The following is a 22827-nucleotide window of genomic DNA, read 5'->3' as shown; positions in this document are numbered from 1 at the left end:
CACAAGCTATTTCGGCCCATAAGAAAAAAAAAATTATGAGTGTAGTCCGGATTTCTAGTGATATAATTAAACCGTTTTGCGGCGACAGGGACGTGGTCGCATGGCTAAAGAAGATGAAGCTGGTCGCGAAGCTCTAAGGGATATGCGACTTGGCAAGTTTTCTACCGCTCTATTTGGATGGTCCGGCGTTGGCGCTATTTTTAGAGATGGAAGAGAGGGACCAAGTTAGCGCGGAGAAAATAGAAATCCGCTTGATGGAGGCCTTCGCAGAAGGAATGTTTGAGGCGTACGCTCGCCTGGGGAGAGCGAAGTGAACCGGCGAACAGGTTGACGTGTTTGCCAACGAACTTAGGAGGTTGGCTAGACTGGCGGGGTACGAGGGAGAATCGCTGGATCGAACAGTAAAGTTGGCGTTTGTGACTGGGTTTCCTGACCACCTGTCGGTCGAATTGCAGAAGCTGCCGGACGTGAACACCATGCCCATGGCGGATATAATAACGAGAGCTCGTTTGTTAGTTTCGTGTCGTAGGTCGTCACCGTTGGCAGCAGCGGCGACAGCAAAAGGTGGCCGGCCAAGGAGTGGCGGAGAGGGGTCGACTAAGGAACGTGTGCGACCGTTCAAAGGACAGTGTTTCCGGTGTCAGGGCCCGCACATGGTGCGAGACTCTAAGTTACCTAAGCTTGAGGTCATCTGCTACCGTTGTCGTGAAACGGGACATATAGCCAGCGAATGTCTGCAAGGAAACGGTCTAAGGGAGACTACTGCGCCAGTGGTCTCCCTTTCAGATCAATAAAGGCGCAATTTTTTCTACCCGTTGTTGATGTGCTAGTGGATGGGAAGATGTCGCGTGCCCTTGTGGACACGGGCTGTACAACGACCCTGATGACTCCGGGAGTGGTAGAGACGTGGAGTGGAGAAAGCAGTGTGAGGGCAGTCGACGGAAGACAGGTACGCTGTGAAGGCATTACTGACGTGCAGATTGAGGTGCAGGGAGCAAAGCTAACGCTGCAAGCAATTGTAGTTGGCCACTTGGTGGATGAGATTGACGTGGTGTTGGGGATGGACGCCATCAACCGTCTTGGTGGCGTTAGGATTGCAGGAGATGAGGTCATGTTCGGAAGCGTGGGGGCATCGTGCGCCGTGAGTCGGGACCGCCAGGGAGAGCAGAGCCCCGTCGAGGACGGCGCCGCTTACACCATCGAAGACAAAGATTTTCAGGCGGCGTTTGATGGTCGGAGGTGGACGATAGAGTGGCGATGGAAGGACGAGCCCCCACTACTAAAGAACAGGGTGAGCTGCTACCAGCATACGCTGAAAGGTCACGCCGACGTCGAGTTCGACGAGGAGGTAGAGAAATGGATCAAGGAAGGAGTCCTTGTCCCGTGGAAAGAGGAGGTGGTGAGTGGAGTGCTGCCTCTGATGGCGGTGGTGCAGCCGACGAAAGGAAAAGTCAGACCGGTGCTGGACTTTAGGGAACTGAACGACCATATATCGTGCCACACGGGAGGCGAGGCAACGGACGTTTGCGGTGAGACGTTACGTGTGTGGAGACAGTCGACCGGGGCAGCGACGATCGTCGACTTGAAGTCGGCATATTTGCAGCTCCGTGTGAGTGACAAGCTGTGGCGATACCAGCTGGTGCGGTACAAGGACCGGACGTACTGTTTAACCAGGCTGGGTTTCGGGCTGAATTCCGCTCCGAAAATTATGGCGATGGTGCTCAAGTCCGTCCTAGGGAAAAGAGGAGAGGATAAGGAAGGCCACCAGTTCCTACATCGACGACATTTTGGTTGACGAGACTGTAGTGCCAGCCACCGAGGTAGTGAGACACCTGGAGAGGTTCGGGCTGATTGCGAAGCCGCCTGAGTCGATGGTGGTGGGGGGGAGCTGCGCTGGGGCTGAAGCTACAAAAAGACAGATCGGGCGAGCTGGTGTTCCGGAGAGGAAACGAGATCCCTGAACTGGACACCAGCGTGAGTAGGCGGGAACTGTTCTCGGTGTGCGGGAAGCTGGTGGGACATTACCCGGTTGCAGGATGGCTTCGGACAGCATGTAGCTTCATCAAGAGACGAGACGAAGGAGCAAAGTGGAATGACAGAGTTGGGGAGAAAACGACCGACATGATGCAGGAAGTCTTGGTCAGAGTGAGAGCAGAGGATCCAGTGAGGGGCAGTTGGTATGTTCCCAATTCAAAGAGTGGGATCGTTTGGTGTGACACCAGTAGCATCGCAATAGGGGTTGTCTTGGAAATGGGAGGCACCGTGGTGGAAGATGCAGCCTGGCTCAGGAAGATGGATGACTGCAACCATATCAAAGTGGCGGAGTTGGATGCCGTGCTGAAGGGGGTGAACCTGGCCTTGAAGTGGGGGCTGTGCACCATCGAGATTAGAACCGATTCGGCCACTGTGCTTGGTTGGGTGACGACAGTCTTCACCAATGAGCGGAGGGTGCGAACCAAAGGGGCTGCAGAGATGCTGGTAAAGCGCCGATTGGGAATATTGCGGGAGCTAACCGCTGAGTTCGATCTGGAGCTGAGCGTAATTTTTGTGCCTTCCGAAAAGAACAGGGCAGACGTCCTAACCAGGGTAAAGCGAGCTTGGTTGCAGGTGCCAGAGGATGCGGAGCAGGCTGTGGCTGCAGTATGCTGTCTGAGTGACTCGGAGTTGAGGAGACTGCATACCATGCATCACATGGGAGTGGACAGGACGTTGTTCCTCGCCAGGAAGGTTGACTCCGAGGTAACGAGGCGGAGCGTGCAGAGAGTGGTTAGCAGTTGTGACAGGTGCCAGTCTATTGACCCTGCTCCGGGCGTACATGAGGCGGGAAGTATTCCAGTGGCCCACAACTGGAAACGACTGGCAGTGGACGTAACACACTACCGGCAGGGGACGTACCTCTCAATGGTTGACTGCGGACCGGGGCGGATGGCCATATGGAGGGAGATGAAGACGGGGACTGCAGAGGAAATCGCAGGAGTATTAAATGGGATATTCCTGGAACGAGGCCCCGTGGATGAGCTGCTGCTGGATAATGGCACTGCATTTCGCTCGGAGGTGCTGAAAGAAATGCTTGACGGGTGGCTGGTCAGCCGCTTCTTCAGAGCGGCATACCGGCCAAGTGGTAATGGAGTGGTGGAAAGGCATCATCGTACCATCAAGACCATGGCAGAGAGGGGCCAAATTTCGCCAATCGAGGCCGTATTTTGGTACAATATGTCGCCCAGGTCAGGACAGGCTGAGGAGTCGGTGCCACACAGGGCAATATTCAGGTACGAGTGGAGGCACCCGTGTATTGCATCAATGCGACTCCGGGGAGAAGAAGAGCACACCTTCGTGCAGATCGGGGAAGAAGTTTGGGTAAAACCCCCAAATGCACGGTGCACATCACAATGGGGGAAAGGAACTATAACCTCCATCAATTCAAAGAACAACGTCTCAGTCGATGGTATGCCACGCCATGTTTTGGATGTGCGGAAGATTGTCAGTGCTTCAGAGGATGGAACCAGCTGCAGTGGGCAGGATGATGAAGGCAGCGCGCCAGGAACTCAGGCCAGTCCCAGGGTCGCACAGCGACCACAGAGGGAGCGGTACCCTCCTCCCTGGTTGGCTGATTATGAAACCAATTAAGGTAGTTCGGGAGCGAGGAGTGAGTGGGAGAGCCGGTTGAATGATCTATAGATCAGGGGGGGCGTGTGGTGTTATGGGCTGTGATGAGCTGTGTGTTGTGGTGGAGAGGGGTGAGGCAAACAGAGGTGAAGCCAGACCGGAAGGGTCAGATCGGAAGTCGGCGACACGCGGTCGAAGGCTAGCACGTGGAGTCAGTCAGAAAACAGAAAGGTTACGAGAAAGACGTGTTCTGATCAGGAGCGATCGCGTACTCCGCTGCGGTCGACAAGGTAAGGTCCAACATTTCATTCTGTCCTTTTGCTTCTTGTTGTCTTTTTCCTCCATCACACCACAAAAGATTGTTTCTCCTTCCTCTTTTAAAAAGGAAGGTAATACTTGTTTTATTGCTGTGGTTTCTATAGCGAAAGAGGTTCTAACCCTTAGGAGGAAAATAAGGTTTGGAGAGAAAATGCCTGTCGCCTGATATATATGGGAAAAGATGGAAGGCTGTTGCGAACATGATGAGAATGAATGCGCCCGCATAGTGTATCCATAAGGTCATCAAAAGGTTGCAATGGTGGCACGGGGATTGCGCACTCGAAACAGAACCCGTCACCCACATCATTGTTTTGTAACTGGTTTGTCTATCATTCGTTTAAATCAAAATTTTTTAGCTACTAATCATCTTTATGTGTAAAACCATTCGGTATATCGATCCCCACTTTCATTTGTATTGTCCTCTTTATGTTTAGCTCCCTGTGGGAAATAAAGAACGTTTGTTCAATCACCTGAAATCCCGGAATTTATAAAATTTTTATACTTGAAAATAATTACAACAGCTTCAAAATATTCTTACAATATCATGACTAATTTTATGATTTTATTTAAAATTCTGAATCCGTGCATATTTTCTGATGAAGGAAATGTAGATTATTGAAGTTGAAAGGGATTCATCTACACACTTCTTCGCAGAAACAGCCGTAAGATTTCTTTCGTATTTGTAGTGGTTAAACGTGTGTCATGGTGAACAGATGCGCCAGGAATGTGTGGGCCTTTGAAGTAAACAAATGAGTGAATTCATAGTAAAAATAATTTATTCACTGGACTTAATTTGTCGTTGGTACACATAATTCTTCACTACATGCAAAATGCTGACAACTGCTACGAGTTGCTAGAAATAGAAACAGGGTACATCTGTGGAAGTGATATGTCAGAAATTGAATATATGGGATCTAGTTCAAAACGGAGGCACCAGTATTTTCTTAACGAAACACTTTGAAACTTGGGACACTGGTAGAATGTGTCATATAAAACATCTTTTTCTCTTAGTCTTCTTAACAAAAAAAAAACGTACATCGCAAGTTATTTCATGTTAAAGTTGTCGTATTTCTGTAATTTCAACCAATGACTGACGTCCATTCAGTCGAATACAGTAAGTGCTGACTACGTAAACAAACGATTCTGGCGGTGATAAAATTATTATTTCCTTGTCAAAAAAATGGCTGAAGCATATTGGCAGTAGCTAATAAACCTTTCTATTATAGGCACAAGGCCTGGTTTTTGAGGGAAGGGGCAAGTCAATTATATACGCTGTGCGTATCTGCGTTTGTATTTATTTTCTGTTCAACAACTTTTCGCTAATTTTCTATGTACCGTGATTTGAGGAATATTTGGCTGCTATTTCTAGGACTAACCCTAACCCTTGGAGATTAAATACGCTTTACACCGCTTAAACTGCCAAAAGAGTAACTGTAAACAGCTGAATACTTGTCAATGATTGGTTGAAATTATCGAAATAAGACAATTTTTTACATGAAATAACTCCGAATACAAAAATAAATTTTTTTTTTCTGTTCTATAACACAAAATAGATAAGTATACGAAGTTTGAAAGTCTTTCGGTACCAAAAACACTACATAAAACATAAATGAAAACTGGTGCCCCCGTTTTGAACTAGATCCAATATATGCTTGTGTTTGTGTGTGTGTGTGTGTGTGTGTGTACGTAGTTCATCTGAGACAGTAGTCTGCTGTGGAACTTCAAACATTGCTCTGGGTCTCTGCGGTCGCCAAAACCTGTTGTGTCGTAGACCTTTCTCGTCTGCCTGCTAGGCCTTTTTCCTCCTTCCTGTCTGTTGACCACCGGATTTATAATATAATCGTGGCAGCTAGAAGGACAGACGTACTGCAGCAGAGTTTGTACCTAAATAGGTCAACTCCTGTCCATTTGAACTTCGCCTGACATGGCTGAGGTCGTAAGTCAAAGGGAGATAATCAATCACTTTTTTTATACCGACTGTGATTAGATGTGATGAAGAGGAGTATTAATGACCATGAAATTTGTCCCTTTCTAATTTATACTTTAATCTAAATGCTCAATAAATTGAGCCCTACGCTGTTGTTTCCTGAAAAGAGTTCACCTCTTTAATCTTTCATTACATATGTGTGTGGGGGGCGTGGCTGAGTGGTTAGGGTGTCAGCACCATGATCGTAAGATTGTGGTTTCGATTCCTGGACCGGGCGACGCGTTGTGTTCTTGAGCAAAACACTTCATTTCACGTTGCTCCAGTCCACTCAGCTGGCAAAAATGAGTAACACTGCAATGGACTGGCGTCCGGTGCAGCTGGGGAACACGTACACGATTGAAACCGGGAAACCGGGCCCATGAGCCTGGCTAGGCTTTAAAATGGCCCAGTGGTTAGGGCAGCGGACTCGCGGTTTCGATTCCCAGACCGGGCGTTGTGTGTGTTTATTGAGTGAAAATACCTGAGGCTCCGGCAGGGGGTGGTGGCGACCCGTGTTGTACTCTTTCGCCCCCAACTTTCTTCTTGTTTCTTTAGTAACGCTGCGATGGACTGGCGTCTCGTCCAGCTGGGGCGAACACATACGCCATAGAGACCGGGCTCATGAGCCTGGTTAGGCTTTAAAAGGGTGAAAAGAAATATATATATATATATATGTATGTGAATATGGGTTTGTATTATCCTTTTCACAAGCCTAACAAATCTATCTCCTATATTAAGGCATCTCAAATCATCCAAAATTCACTACAGATAGAATTGTTACTGCTATTTCAATAAGAATATCTCATTTGTCTGTCAATAAGGAAATTTTTGATTTACATGCCCCTGTTTACAACAATGCTCTGTGGTTAAGTGGATTTAAGACTAAAATATTGTGTATACCCGATACAAGATTTAAGAACATACTGGCTGGTCTACCACCAGACCACGTTGTGGAAAATCTTGAGAAGCACAACACGTTAGTTAGCTGTAAAAAGTAAAAGCCATCCGGTGGTATATTCCAATTCGTTAATCGTACTGAATCATTAGATGCCACTCCGTATTCTACTATAATGCTCCTAGCCGCTAAAGTTATTTCAATTTTGTCTCTGGTGAGGTCGGAGTTAGCTTTTGTGAATAATAATGCCTTATTTAGTACAACTGGGTGAATGGATGGATAATAGTTTGATATATCCAGCTGCACAAATTTGGTCTTGTTTTTCTTACATACAGAGGAACCCGTTGACTTCATTTCTTTCTGCAGTTACAGCCCATGCTTTACTGCCATGTAGCATAGCTGTCTGTACACAGCTATCATACAATCTGTCTTTCACTCTGAGTGAGAGGCCCTTTGTTACCAACCTTGGAACTTTTTCCTGGCCAGTTCTTATTCTAGTAACTACACTTCTAGAAGTCCCCCATCATTACTAATTTGGTCACCTGGATAATGGAAACCACTACCTTTAAGAACCCTGCTGTGCATTTGAGCAAGTTTATTTCTTATACATTCTTAGTGTTTATTGTGTCTTCACATCTGCACACATAATGACTACTTTCTCTATTAATCTTCCTGTTATTCCACTGCACCTCTTGTGTGTGTTCATAACTTGCACTGGGTACACCGTATGGAATCTCTACCAACACCTTTTCTAAATATTGAACTAAGCTATTTTCCTGAAGGGATTAGTAATTTGTCTGCATTCCTGTTCACTGGTACTTTGGTCTTTGATAAATTAAATTTAAGGTCCTCTGATTCCATGCCTTGCTTCCACATCTGAAGTTTCTTATCTAATTCTACTATAGATTCAATTATAAGAACAAGGTGATCAGCATACAGAAGCTCCCATGGGCAACCAGTTTTAAATTTTATCATAGGCTGGAAGGCTATGATAAACAAGAGAACCAATCTTTGGTAAACTCCCACCTGTGCACTAAATTCATTGCTATACTCATTACCAACGTTCACCTTACTATCAGCATCACTGTACATGACTTGGACAGTTTTCACGGACTCATCTACACCCAGCTTCTGCATTGATCAGCAGATGAGGGAAAGAGGGACCTTGTTATAGGCTTCCTCCATGTTAACAAATACCAAATATAGTGGCTTGTTTTTTGCTAAATACTACTGTAGTTACTTTACAACAAAGAGAACATAAGTAGTGCTTCTCCCTGACACAAAAGCAAATTGCATTTCATTCTAAGTTAACTCTCTTTCTAATTGAGTTGTGACCCTTTCTGTAACTTTCATGACCTTATCCTGCAGTTTGATATCTTTGTAATTACTATCTGAGGAATCACCTTTACCTTTGTAGCAGTTGACTATAATGCTGTTTTGCTAGTCATTAGGTATGACCCCTTCCAGGTAGCTAGGCCATATGACTCTCTGCCAGATATTTTAAGAATATTGGCTGTGATTCCTGATGGGTTAGAGGCTTTTCCTGTCTTCATATCCTTAATTGCTTTATTTACACATACACACATGAAAGTAGGTTGCAAAGCAAAGTTCAAAGGCTGACTATGAAGGGCTGTTGCCAAAGATGTTGAAATCTTGCACACCTTAATTGCAACTCATCTTATTAATAACTTCATTGTTTCTTTCCAGGTAAACAGACAACTGACTGTTCAAAGAAGACTTCAAAACTAATAGTTGCTTCTCTTGAAGATGGACGAAACTTGGCACGTGGTGTTATCGAGTCCCTACAGAAAAAAGGTTCAACTCCCAGGGACGTTCATGCTGATATGGTTGCTACATTAGGGGATGATGCTCCAGCTTCATCAACAGTGCAAAAGTGGGCAGCTGAATTTAGGAGGGGAAGGGAGAGTCTTGAAGATGACCCAAGGTGTGGAGCTGCCACCACTGACGAAAACATTAAGTTCACCACATGGTGATGGATGACAGGTAATTGACTATGAATCAAATAGCCAATGCTATTAGCAGATCCCATGGGAGAGTCAAGAATATTCAGCACAATGAACCTGGCATGACAAAGGTTTCTGCTTGGTGGGTAATCACATCACAGGGATATCTGACATTGAGGCAGATCCAGTTGGTTTCCTTGAATGTTTCCTAATCCAGGATGAGCTAGAAACAAAGAGGCAATCCATGCAGCGGAAACAACCTTCCTCACCAGCTTTAAAGAAGGTCAAGGTCGTTTCATCTGCAGGGAAGAGGACGGCCTCAGTTGTCTTTTTTTTGGATGCAAAGGGCATTGTGTTTATCAACTATCATCAAAAGGACCCCAACATCAGTGAAGAGTACCATGGCAACTTGCTGAGGCTATCAAAACCCCAACGCCCAGGAAAATTTATTAAAGAAGTCTTGTTTGATCAGAACAATGCTCTACAACACAAGGCATTGCTGCAGTTTTGAACCGGTTGATTACTCTCTGGCCCCATCTACCAATCATCTGTACCCCAATAAGAAAAAATATTTGGTCAGGGACCAGTATAGCAGTGGTGATGATGTCATATCTGTTGTTGATGACTTTTTTTGACCAACAGGATGAAAGATTCTTCAGCAATGGGATTCAAGTACTGCAACACCGATGCAAGAAGAATGTGGAACTATGTTGAAAAAATAAACCTCATTTGATCCCATTTCATGAGAGTAACTTCATCAGCCTACAGACTTTTCAGTCAATATATATTAATGTTGAACAAACGAGAAAGGAGTACTCAATAAATGTTGTAGAGGATATAGTTTGTTCTTTTTTTTTTTTAATTGAAACTGAAAGATTGTCTTGTAACTTGAGTTTCATGCTAGTGTGATCACATCTGATTGCATCGATGTGAAACTCAAGTCGTGAGACAAACTCAGCTTCAGTTTTACTATATTTACACACACACACCTATCTACTCACCAGCTGTGCCTTGAGCCACTGCTCTCTCCCTTCTTAACGCCTCCCTTATCTCCTATCGTTCTCAATACCCTCTCATGTCTATCATCTTGCCCCTTTAATTAGGTCTCTTATATACACCTCTAAATATTTCTCTCCACTACTCCTACCCTCTAGTTTCTGTTTTATCCAATATCTCTCACCCTAGCCCCTCTCCATACCACACCCACCATCCTTCTTTACCTCTCTCTCCTCCCCAATCTCTAATCAGGCTACTCTCCTCTTACTTTCTCATCCCCTCCCCATCGTCCACTGTCTGTATCCTCCCTTATGCTCACTTTCTGGCCCTCTATCACTGCCGCCTTCTCATCTCTTCCAACCATGTATCTCCTGTTGGTAAGGTACCTGTGTCTGACATAAATCCACCTCTTAGTAGTGGGAGACCCCCTCCCCCACTTTACTTTTCCTGTCTTGCAAGTCACACAGCAACCTCACTAGTGCTGGTGACACAAAAAAGCACCCAGTAAGCACTGTAAAGCAGTTGGCATTAGGAAGGGCAGAGTCATCGGAACCAAACCAAAGCTGACACTGAAGCCTGACATGGCCTTACAGTTTACTAGATCCTGTCAACCATCCAACCCATGCCAGCATGGAAAACAGACGTTAAATGATGAGGATATATTTGTAGACAAAATGGTTAAATGCTATTTTATTTTTTCATATAACACACCAAATGGTTCAATACAATCACAGAGTATCTATACATATGTTTCACCTGTAGCTTGGTTACATGTCAAGGTCTTTGGCTTCACTGTTTTCCAGTAGGCTTTCACAGCTGTTGGAGATCTTGTTACTATGAAAGTTCATTGAAAATTGCTGTCTCCAAATTCTTGAATATTAGCAAGATACCATGATATAGCAGTTATTACATTCTCTAAATACACACACACACACACACAGAGACACACTCTGCTTATGTGTACAGAGTGTGACGGGTATGAGGACACTTCACTAATCAGTACATTACTCTCTTGAAGCCAATTAAAAAATTTTTATTCCTTTCAGATCCCCTGTGAAAGACAAAATGCTAACACAAGAAATGAAGAAATACAGACATTGTTGCCATATTTGTGGAACATAGAAATTTAGAAATTACCAGCTTTCTAAATGTTGTAAGAACTTTTGTTCATAAACTTTGGGTGGAATTGGTAACCTCAGAACTGTAGTGTACAAGGATATTCCATCCAAGTTGTATGCACTGAGGAAAGGCCAATTCATGTCTACAGACTCAGGGAAACTGCCTGATTTCCAAGTGGTTACTTAACAAGTTTAATAAGCTCCATGAACAAGACTTACTTTGGTTGTTTGGATGAGAAAAACTTTGACTAAGACCAAAAATCTAAGAGGAGAAATGACAAAGGGTTATGTGCACATGCTTCTGATGTCTGCAGAGTGATGCACACTAAGTTGCCAGCAACTATGGTGGCTTTAGAAGTGGTGAGTAACAACAGTCATGCTGTAGCACCTCATTGTCACACAGGATTCTAGAATTGAGGTCTTGTAGGCAGTTATTAAGGCCTGGATGGACAATGAATGCAGTGGTAGGTCACACATGTTCCAACAAGACTCAGCACCTTCTCTAAAAGCCTATATAACACAAACATTTTTTATGATCATTAACACCAAACTAGTAGCCTTGGAACTCATCACACTTTAATCCCATGGCCCATTATGTATGGGACCTTGTTGAAAGAGAGACTAATCGACATCCTCACAATACTATAGCTTCACTGAAGGCTGCCACTGTCCAGGTGATATCTGAAATGAATATGGACCATTTGGTGACGGAATGTCAATGATTCTGATCCCAAATTGAAGCAGTCATCAAAGTAGGAGGCATATTCATAGAATAATGTGCAAAGTGCATTTAACTGTTATCAAGAGAAGCCAAATGGAGAACATAGGCTGGAATTACAAGCTGCCAAAGCCATTCTTCAAAATGCCTATGACACCATTGAGGAACAGCAATTGGACTGCGTGATCGACCAAGTCAAAGCAGCAGATACAAAGTCAATGCACAGGGAAAGCTGGAAATTGATCAATGAGCAGAAGAAGGAAAGCAACAAAGATGGAAAGAGCAAAGAGGAGTGTGTCCAAAAGTGGTGTCAACCTTTCAGTCAATTGCTCAGAAAGTCTCTCCTTGTAAGCAATGAAGTTGAAGAGATTCAACCTGTTTTCAATGAGCTCACATATAAAACTGGACCTTTGATTTGGAAGAACTTCAGAGTGCCAAGAATGAATTGAAGGGGAGAAAAGCTGCTGGTCCTGAGGGAATCCTCCTCCACCTGAAGTTATAACCATCTGAGACCAAATCAAAATGGATTTAGACTAAGGAGATCCGCAACACCTCATATTTTAGCCCTGAGGTTTATCAGAGAAGTAGTTATATCAAGACAGTTACTTGCTGTTATAACCTTTGCGGACTTCAGCAAAGCATTTGACAGCATCCATCGTTACAAAATGTTGAAGATTCTTTGAGAAAATGGCATTCCAAAAGAACTAGTTTTTGTCATTGCAAAGACCTATGAGAAGTGCAGAGCTTGTTTGTTATCATCTGATGGAGAAACAGAATTGTTTCAAATACTAGCTGAGGAGCTACAAGGAGATACACTTGCACCATACCTGTTTGCAATTGTATTGGATTATGCAACGTGTCAGGCTAATAGACAACAGTGACAAAGACCTTGGTCTCGCCCTGAACTGATAAAGATTGCAGAGAGTACGAGCAGTAACCATCACTGACCTGGACTTCACTGATGATACAGCACTTCATGTCTAAGGAAATGGATGAAACACAACAGCAACATATAACAAATGAATGGCTTTAAGGAGACCTGCCAAAAGTTAGTGAGAAGATCAACCAAAGATGGCTGTGACTATCTGGTCACTGCGTGCACCATCCTACACTGGAAGCATCCAAATTAGTTTTGTAGAACCCACTTCATGGTGATGTAAGAAGAAGCCATTGCCATACATTGACAACTTGATCACAGACTCTAAGCCTGGAGTACATCCAGGACCTTCAGGTAGTGATGATGGACCGAGAAGTGTGCTGGGTGGACTTGGTTGATGTAGGCTGGGTTGGAATTTGGCCATAATAATAACATCAGAGGAACAAAAAAATGTACACTTTACCTAATTGAGAACTTCCAGAAATTAGAAGGATTAAAATCTAAAAAAATATATAACTGAACAATAAGAGTGAAAGTAAGATCTTCAGATGATGCTGGTACATCAAGTCTCATCTCTTATCTGCAGGAAAGTATAATAGAATATCCACACGACTTTGACAATACCTAATACATACCCACATTAATCTACAAATATGTAACAGTGATAAGTCTGACACAAAGAACACACACACACAGCATAAAAAAGAAACATAAGACACCTAAGCAACCGCCAGGATTTAGTAAGAAATTTCCACTAAATGCACCCCCTCCCATACCCTACCAATTAATTCTGTCCCTCTGGATCACATGATCTCAAGTCAACCTCACCATCTTCAGACTGATGAGAGATCCATAAGAAACATAAGCATTGAATTATTATCTACAAATATGGACTTTGAAACTTAAGGCATCCCCTACCTGGGTCAGAGTAGACTAAATCTTATACACACAAGCTACAGTCTTGCATCCATTTAAAATTTGTTTTTTTTCTTTTTATTAGTTTGTTTCACTTTTCTATCATGTTGGAAGGATAGTAGAGAGGGGGTAGGGGGGAGAGAGAGAGAGAGAGAGAGGCAGTCATGTGTAAGCAGAGAGTAAAATATGTAAAAGGAGGGGAAAATAAGGATAGTGAGAGAGGAGAGAGATTGAAAGAAAAGAGAGAGGTTGGTGATAGAAAAGCGAAGGTGGAGAATGAGAAGAATAGAAGGGGAAGAGAGATGAGGAACAAAAAGTGATGGAAATGAGAAGAGAGAGCTTAGGAGGGAAATTCATGGATGATAGCCAAGTGGTAAAGATGCTGGGAAAGGAAGAGGTGAAAACAGATTTCAATTGAGAGAAACTTTTGGAAGTCCATATATATATATATATATATATATATATATATATATATATATATATTTATATATATATATATATATATATATATATATATATACATATATACATACTAAATGATACACTGCATCACATGCAGTAATTATATATCATTCATATATATATATATATATATACACACACACACTCATATGCTCTCTCTCTCTCTCTATATATATATATATATATATATATATATATATATATATATATATGTATTTATTCTAATGATACAATACTCAGCAACATTAAGCTCAGAATTACAATTTAAGAAGCTGAAGCATCTGGCTTTCGTTGACATGGAGAAAGCCTTTGACAGGGTCCCCCGATCCCTTATCTGGTGGTCAATGAGGAAACTTGGGATAGAAGAATGGTTAGTGAGAGCTGTGCGAGCCGTGTACAGAGATGCTGCCAGTAAGGTGAGGGTTGGAAATGAGTACAACACATTCTTTACCTCATGTATTGAGTACTTCTTTTCCTGCTTGTGAGCACAAACATTCACCTTATAAATACACACACACAACAGTATCAGACAGTGAGAATGAGAGCCTGACACGTTTAGGATAGAAATATATTCTTTGTGGGAATCCCTCCCACAAATAGCAAATATATAATTTGATATGTATATACACAAATAGGATATATGCATAAATAACATGCGCACACACACACACACACAAACATACACGTATATATATATATATATATATATATATATATATATATATATATATATATGAGCCTACATACACATAGTCATTCATATAAATACAGTACATAAAGTTTTATTGAAGATTATTTACAAAGACATTTTAATTACACACATACACTCAGTCATATTGAGTATTATATACAAAGCCATTTCAAGCACACATGCAAAAATATGTATATATACATGTATACAATGATATACAGAGAACATAGAAGTGTTTGCTACAGTTTTATTTTGAAAGTGTTTAGTGATTTATATATGATTATATGTATCAATGTGTGTGCTTTATGCACACACATTGATACATTATATATATATATATATATATATGAATATATACATACACACACATATATATACTTACATACACATATCCGTATGCATATATACATACATTAAGCTTATACCCTATATGTTAATTCTTGTTCCTCCTGTGTTGTTCATTATGTATGTATATATAAATGTGTGTGTGTCTGTGTGTTGCCAAAGCTTTCTTTGGTTGCTTCTTCAAATTTCACATTTTTGCTTGGACAATTCACCAATTCGGGGCAGCAACAAAAAGAAGTTTGAACTTCAAATAAATATATAAACTTGACCTTTGCATTAAGTCCTTTTCTTTTATCCCAGGTTTCTAAATTCAAATACATATCCGTATTATTCACCTGAGTTTTACCCTCAGTTGGTCACAACAGTTGTGGTCAGCCAATGGCAAAACACAAGTACATTGTCATATTTTGTTATAATAAACACATTTCTACTCTCTACTGAACATATTTTATTCTGTATCAGCTAATATTTGCACTATGAATATTTATATGTATTGTACAACATATGCCTTATATATCATTTCATATCTACAGGATTTAAATGTGAGCTACAATAAGTTTCATGCCTCTGATAAAACAGTAATCAGACGAGCTTGTATAGTGTGAAACTGATAGTCTGATTGCATTTGAATCCCGTGTTTAGCAAGTGATATTCATCTCTCACTGGATAGAGTTTTGTTCATCTTGCCAATAACAGATCAGTACACTACATGCATGCGTGTGTGTGCATATGTATGATGCACATACACACACACACACACACACACACATGCACACAGACAAATTTAGATGCATACATGTTAATACATTTATCTGCTTAGTTCTTTACGGGGGTCAGACTATGGCATGATTAGTGCAAAGGCAAAGTACTGGAATGGTAAAATGGTTAACAATAGGTACTACAACCTGTTGTACAACCTAGGTCAAGGAAACTTCTGCAACATCTTGCTGGTTTTTTTCTCTGTAACTGTCAAATCTAGTGTATTCCTTCACTATTGCAAAGACATTTTTTATCCAACACCCCCATCCTCAAATCCTCAATGTCTAAAAATCAGTTGATGGAAACTATCCAAGATCTGTCATCCCCTTTGTCATCGTCATCATCCTCATTATTTGTCATGTTCACTTTTCTATGATTGCACAAATCAGATGATATGATTTGAGGCAGACTTTGCTATGGCAGGATGGCCTTCCTGTCAGCAACCTTCATCTGTTTCCAAGTAACGTAACATGTTCCCCCATAGTCCTTTGAATATAGACAGTGCTATGGCTGAAGATGTTTTCAGAAAACATTGAAAATGAATGACACAACTAAACTTACAGTGACACTCATTTACAACTATACACACACACACGTGTGTTTGTATGTGTGTATATACACATATATATATATATATATATATATATACATATATATATATATACAGGCATGCACTAGTTTAGTGCTTGTATATATATATATATATATATATATATATATATGTGTGTGTGTGTGTAACAGTGCAAGACAGTCCAAGTTGCGATCTTTTTGCTAAAATGTAAAACTGAACCAGTCAAGAAAATATAAACCTCTACAAGTACAGGAGACAATATGATCAACTAAAACATGAAAGTATTGCTCCAGTATGACCACAGTCAGATGACTGAAACTGGTAAAAGAATCTAATAAGGAAATAGATCTGTCGAATGGCAGTGGTGGGGATAGGGAGAGGGTGGGAGGTAAGAGAGGAAAAGTAAATTAGTAAAATTTTATCTTTTATGGACAGGAGGGAAGAGTGGGGAGCGTCATCAGGTTCTGAGTAAAAACCCATAAATAACAAAAATAAGGGCTTACATAGGGAAAAGGGGAGAAATTTGGGGTTTGAATTTTTCTTTCCAAAAATCAAACTGAAATATGTTAAAAGGAAAGAAAAACACAGACAAAAAAATGAAAATAAAAAGGAATGACCTGTTTGTTTTATGTATGTTAAATAATATTAAGGGATATATAATGACAGAGAAAAAATGTATAATTAACAACTGTTATAATTAATTAAATTGCCTGATTAATTGAACAAAAAAAAAATAAAGTAAATAAATACCTCCGTCTTCCCCACAAAAATAACAAAATAAAAGTCTGTTGATGGAACTGCAAAAGAACAGATATCTAAGACTTGTGACAGGGTGTGTGTGTGTGTATGTGTAGGAGTGGGGCTCTCATTGTGACTGATGATTGGTTAGTCTCTTTTATTCGCCCATGTTGATGACACAAACACCTTACAAATAGCTTGAGATATCATAGTGAAACAAAGGGGTTAGCGTTAGGTCAAGGTTCTCACAGCAAAATATCACAGCTCTCAAAGGGCAGTGTGGAATTCAAATACGTGTGTGTGTGTGTAAGTAATAACTAGAGTACCAATGCAATGTGAATTCTGAAGAAAGTATGCATGCGAAAGTCATAGCCATATGTTAAATAAACACACACACACACACACACACATCTAATCTCAAAGCGAAGGTAGGTGCCATAGTTAAATGACAAGGCTTTCGGCATCTTGGAAATAGAATCAAAATCACTAGTTTTGTCTCTCATTAAAGACTCTACAAGAGATGATTAATTTTTGTCTTCATCTGCTGAAAAAGACAGTAGCAAAGAATTACTTTTAAAAAAAAGTTTACAAGATTACGCCAGGTATAAGGAAATTTACATAATGGTGTTACAAGGTAGATGGATATGACTGTGTGTGTATATATATATACACACACATAAACAATTATGTATGTGTGTATACATTTAAATAGATATACACACATTTAAGCATACAAACAGGAGAAACATTATGCAATATATATCTAGTAGAGTTTGTTTATTTGTTCAAAGCTAATGATTCAGCTCCATTACTACTCTGAGATTCGCACTGGCACAAACCATCTTTTTTGTCTTTAATGAATAGATCCACAGCTTTGAATGAGTTTATATGTATGTGTGTGTGTGTGTGTATATATATATGCACACACACACACACACACACAATTTTTATGTATTTGTATGTCTACGTGTTGACGTGTGTGTTTATTGTGTTGAAAATAATAATAATAATAATAATAATAATAATAAATATAATTACGTTGTTGGCTCCCTAAAAATCAGCCATCACCAAAACCCCGACTCCAGAGTGAACCAACAAACACAGAAAGGGACAGAGAGAGACAGACTGGCAGCAATAAAAGATTGTCAGCAATGGTGACCGGTGATGTTGGATGCTGCAGCCGAGCCATGGAAAAAAGCATCCTCTGGTGGAGTGTCAGAAGACCATATTTCTTGTATGTGTGTCATTAAAACTCCATAGTCAGACTATTGCCTAGTTAGTGTGCCAAGGGCCTGGCGGTACTAGTTGAATAGGATCGATTCAGGGTCTTGATTTTGTAACTGTGCAATATGCCTGAGGACATCTTTTTTTGTTATGATGCCTAAAAGTCTCCTGAAATGAAAGAACCAAACAATAAATAAAAGAAGCTTCCAGTACAATACAAATAATAATAATAATAATAATAATAATAATAGTAAAAATAAAGGTACTACAACAACCATTTATTTAAATGGGGCAATATGAAACCCACTCAAACTGCCCCCTCCACCTCCTTATTTCTCTAACACACTCTTCTTACATCACTCTCCATACTGCTGCAGTCAGGATCCTGTCAAACAATTCCAATCACTTCTGGCATGGAAGTCAGATGTTAATGATGATAGGAGGAGTCTGTAAAAGTTTCTTGATCTGCTAGAAATGGCAGTGAAATCTTACTCATATAAGTGAGATGCAGTTTGGTTTTGAACCTAGGAGGAGTGTCACAAATGCCGTCTTCCTAGTGAGACAGCTGCTGGGTAAATATTTGGCCAAAAGTAAGCCACTAGAGTTTGCTGACCTGCGTCACTCTGTTATCTGGTGATCTCTAAGGAAGCTTCGGAGTAGAGGAGTGGACTGTAATAAGCCATGTACAGCAGTGCTGTCAGTAATGTGCGAGTTGGCTACAAACATAGTGAGGAATTCAGCATACAAGTAGGGGTTCACCAGAGCTCAGTTCTTAGTCCACTCTGATTCATCATAGTCCTCCAAGTAATAATAGAGCAATTCAAAACTGGATGTCTGTGGGAACTGCTATATGCTGGTGACCTCACTTATACTGCAGAATTTGTAGCAGAATTGGAGAACAAATTCCAGGTGTGGAAGCAAAACCTGGAATCAAAGGACCTTAAAGTTAACTTAAAGACCAAAGTTGTTTGCAAGAAAGCAGATAAGACTCACTTTCCTGCTCAATATGTAGGAAAGGAATTCCATTTGCTGCGCCCAATGTAAGTTATGGACACATAAGAGGTGTAGTGAAATCACAGGTAGATTAACGTTTGTGTGTGGCAAATGTGCAGGTACAATAAACACAGGGCACATGAGACAGGCTCTCTCTAATGCCCAGGAGGTGCTCTTGAGGTAGTAGATATTTTCTGTTACCTAGATGACCAAAATAGCAATGGGGGTGGATGCTCTAAAAGCATTGTCTCTAGAATAAGCATAGGATGGAAGAAGTTCAGAGCAATTATCTCCGTTGGCAACTAAAGGACTCTCTCTCAGAGTGAAAGGTAGATTGTATGATGCTTGTGCATGAACAGCTAGACTCCATGGTTGTGAGACATGGGCTCTGAATGCAGGGGATATGCATAGACTGGAAAGGAATGAAAGCAGTATGCTCTGCTGGAAGTGCAACATCAGTGTGCATTAATGACAAAGTGCAAATGTGTTGAGAGAAAAGTTGAGCATAAGAGGAATCAAATGCAGCATGCAAGTGAGAGAAGACTCTGTTGGTTTGGATATGTGATGTGTATGAATGAGGACAGTTGTATGAAGAAATGCTGGTCGCTAAAAATGGATAGTACCTGAGGAAAAGTGAGACCTAGGAAGACATGGGATGAAGTGGTGAGGACCAATCTCCGAAAGTTGGGGCTCACAGAGGAAATGACAATGGGCCAAGATGTCTGGTGATATGAGATTCTAGAGAAGATCTGTCCACATCAACAAAACTGAGTTCTAGAAGCATTGTGTTCCACCCACATGGAAGAATAAAATTTTCGCTCATCCTACCCCAACAAACCAAACATCTCTTCTCTTCATCAGAAGAGTTAAATGCTTTATCAATCTGTCAGATCAAGGTGACAAATAAGTTGTATGATCTGAATACCATTTCTGAAAACTGCTTGATTGTTTTAATTTTGGTGATGTAGAAGCAGATGTCCCTTGTTACTCTAACATTTCTGGCCAATTGGCACTCCTAGCTAAGCTATGTGTCACACGAACCTTTAAAGGTTTGAGTAATAGGAATTACACTTTCTTTTTAAAATTCTGTCTCAGGAACATATTCATAACAATTTTATTTAAAAAAGAGATATTGAAAAAGAACTTTATATCACAAAATATTCATAAAAGACATCACCATCATTTAGCGTCGATAATAATAGTTATAACAATAGCTAAAGAATTGTAAAAGGAATTAAATATATACAAAGTATATTAAATACAAATTGCTGTGCTATATATACGTCATCATTTAACATCCATATTCTATGCTGTCATGAGTCGGATGGATTGACAGGAGCTGGTAAGGCCATGTGTTATATCAAGTACCATTGTCTGTTTTGACTTCAGGTCTACAGCTGGATGCCCTTCCTAACACTAACCACTTTACAGAGTCTAATTACAGAAAGTTGATCGTAAACGTACATTTTATTTCATCTATATATATAAAAATGAGAATGTCTGTCTGTCTGTCTGTGTGTGTGTGTGAATCCCTAAAACTCGAGAACTACGCAACCAATTTCATTCAAATTTTACACATGCCTTACTTAGGGTTCCAGTTGTGTTTTAGTAAAAAAAAATTATTAACTTCTTGCAGAGTTCGAGCACACGGCAACATAATATCTCCTCCACTATTTAAGTATTACGTGTCAAAAGTGAAACAAAAACACTCAAGTCAAATACTTTCACTTTAAAAATGAAACTATTCCACTAACTGAAACAATCACATTTCGATACTGTAGTGACAGATACTTTCACAGAGAGAGAAAGAGAGAGAGATGTATATGTATACATATACATGTATATGTACACCATTTCGATACTGTAATGACAGATACTTTCAGAGAGAGAGAGAGAAAAAGAGAGAGAGAGAGAGAGAGAGAGATGTATATGTATACATATAGATGTACACGTATATGTATATATATATAGAGATCTATACATACATGTATATGTATACATATGTGTAGATGTATATATATATATATATATATATATATATATATATATATATAGATGTACATGTAATATGTACACATATATACATATATACATGCATACAGATATCTATACATATATACACCCATCACACACACATACACATGCACACAAACACACACATTAGTCATTTGTTTTCTTATCCAAAACTACGTCAAAAGTACTGAATGGATCTTTATGAAATTTGGAAATTATATTCTTTGCATAACGGCCATAACTCCCATGAAAATTCATATATTTTTGATGTTGATGAAATTTTAACCCGAACATAACAGATGAGCATTATTTAGAAAATGATGTCACACGTTATCGAGGCTACCATTCTTTCTGGATGTGCAAAAGGGGATCACGTCTTTATTCCAAGAATTCCTCTTACTCCATCAGGAGCAGACATTCCTTTTACATTCAGAAAACTACAATTCCCCCTTCGTGTGACTTTTGCCATGTCCATAAACAAATATCAGGGTCAAACACTGTCTGTAGCTGGTCTTCTCTTGGAAGAGCCCTGCTTCTCACATGGACAACTGTATGTTGGCTGCTCAAGAGTGGGCAGCAACAAAAAACCTATTTGTATATGCTCCACAAGGGAAAACAAGGAACATAGTTTACAATGAGGTGTTATAATCACAACAGCAAGAAAGTATGTACATGATCACCTTCTTTTACGAAACTTCATTGACTTTCATATATTTATATTGATATACATATATATACGTGTGTTTGGGTGCGTGTGTGTATATACATCTCTATATATATAAAGACGATGCGTAGTCTAAACGGCGTTTTTAGATTTCATTATTCTCTTTAACCCAGGCAACGCCGGGTATTTCTGCTAGTATATACTATATCGAATGGAAGAAAAGATGCACTCCAATTTCAACAGCACATATTCAGAAAAAAGTGAGTTACATAGAATATTAAATATTACATAGACCAACAAATAAGTCTTGAAGTGTTTGTCAATCTCTTAGAAAGATCAGCAATATCTCCCTCAAACCAAACTCCATTGTCTTAAACAAGACATTGGATAATGTAATCCTAGATACCCTTAGACAGATGATTTTGTTTACAAGTTTGCTTAAACTGACATTAAAAGGAAGTAAAAGGACCTATTAACTACCAAGTTGAAAGTGTGCAAAATGCCTATAAAAACCTACTTACCCATTATGAGTAACCAATGTTTGTCTGAGACCGAGTTTACGGAACATTTCTACAACAGTCTCCATAGGAGTTTGATCTGTTATTGTAATTGGAGCCTGGAATAAAAGAAAATTTAATAAATAAGATACTCGTATAGAGATGGTGGTGGTAATTGCAGAACACACTGACATCAAAATGTGTGTAGCCATGTCGGATGTGTGTGAAAGGAGAGTGAGTTGGGGGGGCAATGATATGTGGGTAGCCACAGAACGCATGACATTATGCTGAGCAATACAGAATAACAGTATGTGTATATGATTATTATGATTAAGCTGGCAGAATCGTTAGCGTGCTAGACAAAATGCTTAGTAGTATTTTGCCCATCACTATGTTCTGAGTTCAATTTCCACTGAGGTCGACTTCACCTTTCATCCTTTTAGGGTTGATAAATTAAGTACCAGTGGGGACTGTCGGACTCTTGTGCGAGTTGTTGA

General features: G+C 40.4%; 2 protein-coding genes across 9 annotated transcripts in view; one reads left to right on the top strand and one right to left on the bottom strand.

Annotated features, from left to right (window-relative positions):
• Positions 1-3667: 3667 nt before the first annotated feature.
• Positions 3668-9585, top strand: LOC106878802 (uncharacterized). Its single transcript, XM_014928140.3, has 2 exons — positions 3668-3896; positions 8493-9585. Exons 1-2 carry the CDS (start codon positions 3668-3670, stop codon positions 8777-8779), a joined length of 516 nt encoding a protein of 171 aa, XP_014783626.3. The 3' UTR covers positions 8780-9585.
• Positions 9586-16798: 7213 nt separating this feature from the next.
• LOC106878803 (H(+)/Cl(-) exchange transporter 3) overlaps positions 16799-22827 on the bottom strand; it is a 111404-nt gene continuing 105375 nt past the window's right edge. For 5 of the 8 annotated variants that reach the window (XM_014928143.3, XM_014928141.3, XM_052975048.2 and 2 more), the window contains 2 exons: positions 22355-22449; positions 17691-18331 (listed from right to left, as the gene is read on the bottom strand). In XM_014928143.3, coding sequence (XP_014783629.1) covers positions 18241-18331; positions 22355-22449 — 186 coding nt within the window. In that variant the 3' untranslated portion in view covers positions 17691-18240. Of the gene's footprint in view, positions 18332-22354; positions 22450-22827 lie in introns of all 8 variants that reach the window. The other 3 variants (XM_014928142.3, XM_014928144.3, XM_089338703.1) reach the window with 1 other exon arrangement.

This window comes from Octopus bimaculoides, chromosome 20, assembly GCF_046866305.1.
Source record: "Octopus bimaculoides isolate indiv1 chromosome 20, ASM4686630v1, whole genome shotgun sequence".
NCBI lineage: Eukaryota > Metazoa > Mollusca > Cephalopoda > Octopoda > Octopodidae > Octopus > Octopus bimaculoides.
Note: the sequence above shows the minus strand (reverse complement) of the source record. Positions and strands in the feature narration are given on the sequence as shown.